The sequence below is a fragment of the Petaurus breviceps genome, unplaced genomic scaffold (assembly GCF_028583685.1).
Source record: "Petaurus breviceps papuanus isolate PSGF00001 unplaced genomic scaffold, PetGlider_PUasm1.0 174, whole genome shotgun sequence".
Taxonomy (NCBI): domain Eukaryota; kingdom Metazoa; phylum Chordata; class Mammalia; order Diprotodontia; family Petauridae; genus Petaurus; species Petaurus breviceps.
The window spans coordinates 75,096,352-75,105,873 of NW_027185761.1; the positions used below are offsets into that span (position 1 = coordinate 75,096,352).

General features: G+C 46.4%; 1 protein-coding gene across 1 annotated transcript in view; it reads right to left on the reverse strand.

Annotated features, from left to right (window-relative positions):
• The window catches only part of DLEC1 (DLEC1 cilia and flagella associated protein), a 92,196-nt gene that overhangs the window by 32,510 nt on the left and 50,164 nt on the right, over window positions 1-9,522 (reverse strand). Inside the window, exons 25-29 of the mRNA XM_069084586.1 lie at window positions 8,525-8,678; window positions 7,356-7,466; window positions 6,304-6,434; window positions 1,446-1,628; window positions 498-568 (exon numbers count right to left, since the gene is read on the reverse strand). Coding sequence (XP_068940687.1) covers window positions 498-568; window positions 1,446-1,628; window positions 6,304-6,434; window positions 7,356-7,466; window positions 8,525-8,678 — 650 coding nt within the window. The remainder of the gene's footprint in view (window positions 1-497; window positions 569-1,445; window positions 1,629-6,303; window positions 6,435-7,355; window positions 7,467-8,524; window positions 8,679-9,522) is intronic.

Here is a 9,522-nt window from a genome sequence, read left to right on the forward strand (position 1 = left end):
CCTGTGAGCTCCCCGTCACTGTGAGCTCCCCGTCACTGTGAGCTCCCTGGGAGGGTCTAATGAGGTAAGGTTTGTAAGCGTTCACCAGCTTAAGACGCTATATATAAAAGATACATACACACACACAGGCTGCCATCGGATTGCAGTGGCCTCTTCTTTCCTCACAGCAGTCTTGTGAGGGAGGGAGCACAAGCGCCCTGCGCACCATTCTACAGGTGAGTGAAGGCTGGCCAATCAGCCTCTCCCCGGGGGCCTCCCATTGGCTCAGCGGCCAGCAGAACCCTCCCCTGAAGGCTACCAGGAGGCCAGATGGACGCTGGACTGCCCACGTCTCAGGGAGCGGGTGCCTGTGCCCTCCCAGACAAGACAAATGGTCCTGCCTGGGCTGGGGGCTGCCCAGGGTCTGGGGCCCCAGCTGCTGCTCCCTCCCCACTGTGCCATGGTCTCCAGAGGCCGGCGGGTCCAGCACAATTGGGGTAGGACAGGGTCCCTCCTACCTAGACGCTCCCTTCTGGCCATGTGCTTTGCAATCCTCACAGAATGTTTCATGGCAGGTGGCACATCCGGGCTTAAAAAAGAGACAAGAGAAAGCATGGTCAAGTCAGCCGCTGGTGTCCACTGTCCCATCGGCAGCTTGGGGGTCACTGCTCTTCCCCTGGGAGGTACCCTGGGAGGTTCTGCCCAAGCAGAGCAGCCCAGGACTCCCCTTACATGTCCATTCTCCCAGGGACCAGAGCTCCCACCTCCCTCCCACTGGTCTCTGCCCAGAGAAGCTCCCAGAACAGAGCTCGAACCCTTCTCACTCTCTGGGCCCCTATCTGTGGCTGGGCTTTGGTGCTGGGCTCAGACAGCCCTGGACAGACCAGTCTCTTTACCTGGTCAGTTTCCTTGGCCTGCTTTCAAGGCCCATTCCACTGAGGCCCTTTTCATGGGTTCCTAAACATTAGTTAACCAGGCTCTGTACCTGGCTCCCAGTCCCTGACCCCTGGATACATACAAGGCCCAGCTGTCCCTATACCAACACATGCTCCCCCCTGGTCCCACAAGTGCATGGAATGAGGGACGTGTGAACAATGGCAGCTGACCACCCCTGCCAGCACATGGAATCAATCCATGGGTCTCCTCCCCATCACCCAGGGCATTCTCAACCCAATGACAGTTTGTGATTGAGAGCCATTTTGGAGGCTAAGACCATGGTGAGGGTGCATGCAGCCTGCTCTGCCTGAAGATACCAGAAGGTCTCCACCCTTGGCCATCAAACTGTCACCAGGAATTCCTCCAAACCCCAAGAAAACATCCTGGAACAAAATGCTTCCTCTTCCTTCTCAAGACTCCCAAAACTTTGGGTTCAGTCCAATGAGTGTCAAGGAGCACCATGGCCCAAGGTTACGACTGGGGAAGTTGGGGATACATGACACAGAATGGAAAGGTGAAGGAAGACTTACAGCTTTGGTTTTTTGTCCCAGATTTCTTCAGTGACTCCAAAATAATCAAATTCCAGGGAAAAGGATGCTTTTATCGCAGAATTGTTGGTCAGGATCAGCTGCCGCTTCAGTAGATGTTTCAATGGAATATTGGAGCCAAAGTCCAAGCAGAGATCCTGAGGACTGCCCAGCTCCTGGTCCTCACTGAAAATAGCAAGACCGTCCCATGGGTCATCTGATGGATGATCCTATCTCCTAGGCTCGGACAGACTCCTTTCTCTGGACCCCAAACCCAAGAACCCCAGAAATAGCAGCAGCTCCCCTGAGACCCCAGGCCCTTCTCTGTGCCCATCCCTTCCAGCCCTCATGAAGTGGTGTAACCTATTGGGGGACACAAACTGGCAACAACCTCTCCAGGTGTGGCAGCTCCTATACCCTGAGCTGTCACAGCCACCGAAGACCCAGAAAAAAAGTTCTCAACACCAGAGTCCTCAACAGTGTCAAAAAGTTTAACACCAGAAATGTACTGGATATGTCTTCACATGTATAACTGATACACACACATACATACACAGACACGTAGTTTGCTTTCTCAAAAGGTAGGGGAGAGGCAGGAGAGGGAGAGAGAGGATTTGGAACTTAGAATTAAAAAAAAAAGTTTAAAATGTAATTGGCAGGACCAGATGGATTTTCAAGTGAATTCTACCAAACATTTAAAGATCAATTAATTCCAATATTAAATAAATTATTTGGAATAATAGGCAAAGAAGCAGTACTACCAAACTCTTTTTATGAAACAAATATGGTGCTGATACCTAAACCAAGAAGAAGAAAACCAAAGACAATTATAGACCAATTTTGCTAACAAATATTGATGCAAAAATCCTAAATAAAATAAAACATTAGCTAGGAGAGTACAACAATATATTACTTGTGAACAAGTGAGATTTATACCAGGAATGCAGGGGTGGTTCAATATAAGGAAAACTATGAACATAATTGATTGAATCAATAACAAAAGCTGTAAAGATCATGTGATCATTTCAGTAGATACAGAAAAAGCTTTTGACAGAGTGCAACGCTCATTCTTATGAAAAACACTTGAAAGCAGAGGTATCAATGGATTTTTCCTTAAAATGATAAGTATCTCCTAAAACCATCAGCAAGCATTATCTGTAAGGGTAATAAGCTAGAAGCCTTCCCACTAAGATCAAGAGTGAAGCAAAGATGCCCATTGTCACCACTATTATTCTGCATTGTCCCGGAAATGCTAACTATAGCAGTAAGAGAAGAAAAGGAAATGGAAGGAAAAAGAATGAGCAACAAGGTAATAAAACTATCTCTTTTTGCAGACAATATGATGGTATATTTTGAAAATTCTAGAGATCCATCTAAAAAATTAGTTGAAACAATAATTTAGCAAAGTAGCAAAATACAAAATGAATCCACTTAAGTCATCAGTATTTCTACATATCAGCAAGAAAGTACTGCAAGAAGAGACAGGAGATATTTCTTTTAAAATAACTGTATACCTCCCAAGACAAACCCAGGAATTATATAAACATAATTACAAAACTCTTTCTACACAAATAAAATCAGATTTAAGTAACTGGAGAAATATTAACTGTTCATGGAAAGATAGAGTCAATGTAATAAAAATGACAATTTTACCTAAACTAATCTACTTATTCAATGCAATCCCAATTAAACTACCAAAAATTATTTTATTGAATGAGAAAAAATAATAACGTAAAGGAAGGAGGTCTTACACTTTGAGATCTTAAACTGTATTATAAGTAATTATCAGATTGGTAATTATCAAAATTATCTGGTACTGGCAAAGACATAGAAAGGAGGATCAGTGGAATAGAGTAGGTATACAATACATAATAGTGAATGATTACAGTAAGCTTGTGTTTCATTAATGCAAAGATCTAAGCTTTTTGGATAAAAACTCACTATTTGTTTAAAAAAAATGCTGGGAAAACTGAAAAGCAGTGTGGCAGAATCTCGGTATAGACCAATATCTTACACCATTTACCAAGATAAGGTCAAAATGGATACATGGCTTAGACATAAAAGGTGATATCATAAGTAAATCAGAAGAGCATAGAACATGTTTCCTATGACACTTACAGATAGGAGAAGAACTTATGAATATACAAGAGATAGAGAGCACTGTGGGCTGTGAAATGGATAGCTTTGATTACATCAAATTTAAAAGTTTTTATACAAATAAAACCAATGTAGCCAAGATTAGGAGGAAAACAGAAAATTGGGGGAAATGATAGACACTTTCTTGGATAAAGGCCTCATAACTTAAATATATAAAGAATTGGGTCAAATATATAAGAATATGAGTCATTCCCCAATTCATAAATGGTAAAAAGACATGAACAGGCAGTTTTTAGAAGAAATCAAGGCTGTATAGAGTCATATGAAAGAATGCTCTAAATCATTGTTGATTAGAGAAATGGAAATTAAAATAACTCTGAGGTATCATCTCATACCTATCATATTGACTAAAATGATAGAAGGGGAAAATGACAAATGTTGGAGGGTCTGTGGAAAAATTGGGATACCAATACACTATTGGTGAACTGTGAGTTGATCCGACCATTTTGGAGAGCAATCTGGAATTATGTTCTCCAAATTATAAAACTGTATATACCTTTTGACCCAGCAATACCACCATTAGGTCTGTTGCCCAAGGCGATCAGGGAAATAGGAAAAGAACCTATATGTTCTAAACTATAGCAGGTCTCTTTGTGGTGGCAAAGAATTGGAAATTGAGGGGATGCCTATCAACTTTGGATAAACAAAGTCTGGTATGTGATTGTGATGGAATACTACACTGTGCTGTAAGAAATGACAAGCAGGTTGAATTTAGAAAAACATGGAAAAACTTTGTAATAGTAATGAAATTTGAAGATCCCTTTGTATTGCTAAGCTAACAGGTAGTTAGCACTTAGTTTCAAATGAAGCTGCTGGTATGAACCCCTGTTGGTGATGTAACAGGAAGGGGCTGAACAGGGAGAAGCCAACACTGTATATAAGGAAGAGCCCGAGAGAAAGAGAGAGAGAGAGAGAGAGAGAGAGAGAGAGAGAAGAGAGAAGAGAGAGAACTTTTCTCAGCAAGCGTCTGAAGGTTGGGCTGCTACTAAGTGATTTTGATTTTGACAACAGGAGAAGGCTAGCCCACAGCTGCTGAAGACTTCTGGGGGCCAGCCAAAGCTGCCAGAGTAAGCATGACTGTGGTGTCGGTACTTGTCTGTGGCTTTGTTAAGCTTTGTCTTCCCAGGAACAGAAACTGTGAAGGACTTGAGGTGGCCTGGACACTGTGAGATTCAATATGGAACAGGAACTGCATGGAGAGCTGGACAAGGAACTGGGAGCTGTCTGCTTTTGGACCCAGGTGAGAGTTTGATGGATTTGGGTAGGAGCTAGGACCACGGAAAAGGAACCATGGACGCTGAGAGCCTGCCTCCAGTCAAGATGAAAAGACCTCTCAGTGGGTACTGAGTAGTGACTGATAAAATTGTAACTTAATTTCATCCCATGGGTGGAGGACTTTGACTTTTGTACTTTGTAATTGAATTAAGGACTTTGTGACTGACTAAATGAATGTACTTTGCTTAAAACTATGTAACCACTTTGGTGAAAACTATGTGGCCATTTTAGTTCTAAGTTGTGAAGTTATAGCATTCTGAATGCTTCACTTTGCTTTCTGTGGATGTTTTGCTCTGATTTGTTACTGAATAAATAAAAAGTTTGATATTCTATGTAACCAGAACCTTGAAAGCTGTTCACAGCATCAGTCTTTTGGAAAGATGCACAAGCTTGGCTTTACAGACGCACAAAATAACAAAGACTGAAATGAGCAGAACCAAGAGAATGTTGTACACAGCAACAGCAATGCTGTTTGCAGAGTAGCTGTGAATGACTAAGCTATTCTGAGTGATATCAACAATCAAATCAACAACGAAGGAATATGCTCTCCATCTCCGGACAGAGAAAGCTGACACATGGAAGTATTGTATGGCTCCCCATAAGTCCCTGTACCAAATGTCGGCCTTCTCTAATGTGGGGTTAGGAACGAGGCAAACAACCTGGAATTGTAAATGTAACAAAAAAATTCATATGAAAATTAAAATAAAAAAAGATGTCCTCAGAGGAAGGGAAGAAATCAAAACTTGTGGCATGGGAGTAAACGTGATATTAGCTTGTAAATGGAGGTGAAATTAAAACTAAAAAAAAATGTAATTGGGAAATAAACAATGAAGTAAAAAATGCATTACAAAAAGAAAAGAGCGAATCTGCTTTGTGCCAATGGTCTGTTGCTTAGTTGTCCTTCATGTGCTGGCTTCCCCACCACAATATGATCTTGAAAACAGGATCTCTCTTCTCTGTCTGTAGGCCCTGACGCTGGTAAAGTGCTAGCACGTAGTGAGTGATTCATAAATGCTATTTGCTGAATGGAATCAAAATGTTTTTATTCGTCACCCATTCTCCCATCCAACACCCTAAGTGTGGGTATTGCTCAAGGCTATCCTGGGACCCCTTCCACATTCATCAGCATCCATGGTTCAATGGTTATCTCCATGGAGATGACATCCAAATCTATCTCGTCAATACTTGTCTCTCTGATGCCCATCTCACATTGTGAATTGTCTGCTAGAAATCACCTGATGTCCCTCTGGTAGCCTGAGCTCTAAGCGTCCAAAGCAGGACCCATTATCACCCCCCATAAGCGTGCCCTTTCTCCAAACTGCCCAGTTTTTGTGGAGGGCACTGCCATCTTCCCAGTCACCTAGGACTTGCCCAAGCTCCTTCACAGGGTGAGGTCATGAGCCCTGTTCCCCAGAGAGACCTGGCTTACCTGCTTTTGTCATTGGCCCCGGGTATTGAGAAGGTCACATCCAGCCCTTTGGCCTTCCCTGAAATGCCCAGAACAAGAGATTTCTTCATCCCTTCTACCTGACATGGGAGGGCAAGGTCTGTCAGGTCGTCCTAAAAGACAAACAAAGTCCTGCCTTCTTGCTAACCAAGCCAAGACCCAGAAGCAGAATGGGAAATGCGTGAGAGCTCATCAGAAAAAGACAATGCCCCAGCTTCTTGGGCCAACTGCTGGTACTACAATGCTTGTGGGATAGTCCGTGTCTAAGGATGGGGAGCAAAGTAACTGAGCCCATGTCTCGCTTCTGAATTTCATGATGTCCCTTTGCCTTCTTCTAACCTGCTGCCACCCTGGAGACAGCTTGGGATCTCTTTCTTCACTGAGCCCTCTCGGGACTAGCCAGAGTGGGTCAGAGCCAGGTCACTCGACATACACATTCAGGCTGCCCAGGACAGGCGGAAGAGTTAAGAGAAGACATGAGGCCCCTGGTACTGAGAGACATAAGGGGCCCAGGGAGAAGGGGGAGAAGGCCAACAGTGTCCCCTGGATGGAGGAGGGGAGGGGACTAGGGGCCTCACTCTCAGTCCTCAGATGTAAAAATAAAAACTAGGAAAGTAAGTTTTTCTTTATGGGATCCATAGACACAAAAAATTTTAAACCCTGTAGAGTGACAGGTAAACTCAAGAACACTTTGACAGAAGACTTAGAGATTTCTCATCCTCTGGCGTCAAAATGTGGATTTTGATTCTGGGGAAAAACCCCAAAACCAAGTCTATTCTAACCTAATTTCAAAACGTCTTGACCCATAATGGGGTGAGGTGATGTGGGCAGGTTCTGGAGCACGCTGCTCAGGCTCACACCGGGCAGAGGAGGGCAGGGCATCTGCGGCACTCCAGGGTGCACGCTGGGGCCGTCAGAGATGAGAAATGGCACCAAGAAGCCCATGTCTCCCCTGCTCTCTGAGGCTGGGCCAGGTCAGAGTCCCCTCCCCAGCCAGGGGCATCATGGGACAGTGGTTTGGCTGCTGCTGTTACCATAGTAAAAGCTGTAAACTGCAGAGAGAGCTGCTTCTCCTCGTTGGGGCCCAAGAGGCCACTTCTGGGGTGGACGTCTGCTAGGCACAGGCCAGAATGCGTCCCTAGAAGCTGCCAATACAAGGACATTCCCTTCTAAGCTGGCCAGACTTTGCCAAATTCATCTCAGAGATTCCAAAGGCTGGGCCAGTCCCAGCTTGGCCAAAGGAAGGCAAGGCACCCACAGGGTCATGCCATGGATGCCCTTGCGGCTTGGTGGATCTTGGGTTCTTGCCATCTCCTTCCAGGAGACCCTCTCCTCTTTGGATGGCAAGAGGAAAGCACTGAGGCAAGGTTATTGGGCACTGGACCACTTTGTTCCCCCTTGTAGCGGTAGGAATCTTGGAAGAAGCTATTGGGGTGAACTGGAGTGGTGCTGCCTCAGATGCCCACAATGCCAGATCTATCAGAGAGCCCCAGGACAGGAGTCAGGAAGACCTGAGTTCGAATCCAACCTCAGACACTCACTGGTTGTGTGACTCTGTGTAAGCCCCTTCACCCCTGTGCCTCAGCTTCCTCATCTGTTAGGAGGGGGAGGTAAGGAGGAAGCACCTGCTTGCATGGGTGATAGTGAGGACCCAATGAAATAATACTTGTAAAACAGTATAGAGTAAAGTGCTGACTGCTATTAGCTCTCTTCAGAGGAGAAAAGGGGCATATTCCAAGGATGCTGCAGAAGTGAAGCCCACAGGCCTGGGCACCATGGGGGTGAGGCAGGTAGAAGAGTGAGGAGTCCAGGAGGCCTCGGGGTGGGGAGGAGGGGGTGCCCTCTCACTAATGGGAAAGCAGAGGGAGGGTGGGGGAAAGAACACGAGGCCCATTTGGACACGTTGGGTTGAAGGTGGCTACTCAACGCACCCTTTGCGATGTCTGAAAGGCCGTGGGCACCACCTTGCTGACCGCTGGGGGCACTCCCCAAGGGCTTTGGTCTTCCCGGTTGTAAGATGGGGACCCAAAAGTGAAATGTGAAATCCACTAGGTGAGGGGCTGGCCTCACTGACGGTCTCTGGGGATCTGACAATGCCATGGCCTTTGTGCTCCTCCACCAACCATCCAGGGCTCTGGACATCCCCCACCTCACTCAGGCCAGCCAGGGTGCTCCCCCAAGCCTGGATGGAGGAATCTCTCACCTTCCCCCACAGGAACTTGGTAGGCAGGAGCGTCCCATTGAAGAGCGTGATGGTGGCCTCAGTGGGAATGCCAAAGTACATGTTTCTGAGCACAAGTTGGCTGGACATCAGGTAGACATGGGGCCTCTGCACTTCACCATAGACAGGCAGGTAGCTGGAGGCAAAGGGGGCATGGGGTGAGGCATTGCCAGCTGAACCTTCCTAGGTCAGGCATGGAGGGCCTGGGGGTCTCTCCCAAATCCTTCCCCAGTTAGGCTGAATGTGTGCACCTTCCTCCTTCCCTCCCATCAAGAGGATGTTACTCAGGAAACACTCAGCACCACTTACACACCATCCCCAGTTCTTTGATGGGGTGACTTTCCCAGGACAGTCAGGTCCATGTCAGGCTTTATCCCTGAAGCCTTTTCTGAGCCCAGGGACCACCCCCCCCAAGCCTCTCTGCACTGGCAACACAGCCAGTTCCACCTGTCATCAAGCAGCTGCCTTCTTCTAGCATTCTCTTAGGCCTGTCCCTTGAGACCCCAAAGGTGCTGAGCACACCCCTGGGCACCCAGAGGCCTCAGTACCAGAGCAGAGCCTTGAGCCACTCCCCCAAAGGCTGGCAAGGCACAAAGTGCCTCTGGTGTTCATGATTCCTTGAGAGCAGTGCTGGTCAAAAGCAAACCACATTCAAGTATTTGGGACCCTTCTCCCAATGGGGCCACAATCCACCAAAGGGTCATGAGGAGGAAGATGTAGAAAGGGCAGCTGGAAATGTGCAGCGAACACTTAGGAAGCTGATGAGGGCTTTAGGTGCAGATCCAGAAGTTACTGGCATAAAAATGGTCATTGAGATCATGGGAGCTGATGGAAGGATGTGAAAGGCAAGGGAGGGAGGGAGAGAGAGAGAGAGAGAGAGAGAGAGAGAGAGAGAGAGACAGAGAGACAGAGAGAGAGAGAGAGACAGAGAGACAGAGAGAGACAGAGAGAGAGAGAGAGACAGAGAGAGACAGAGAGAG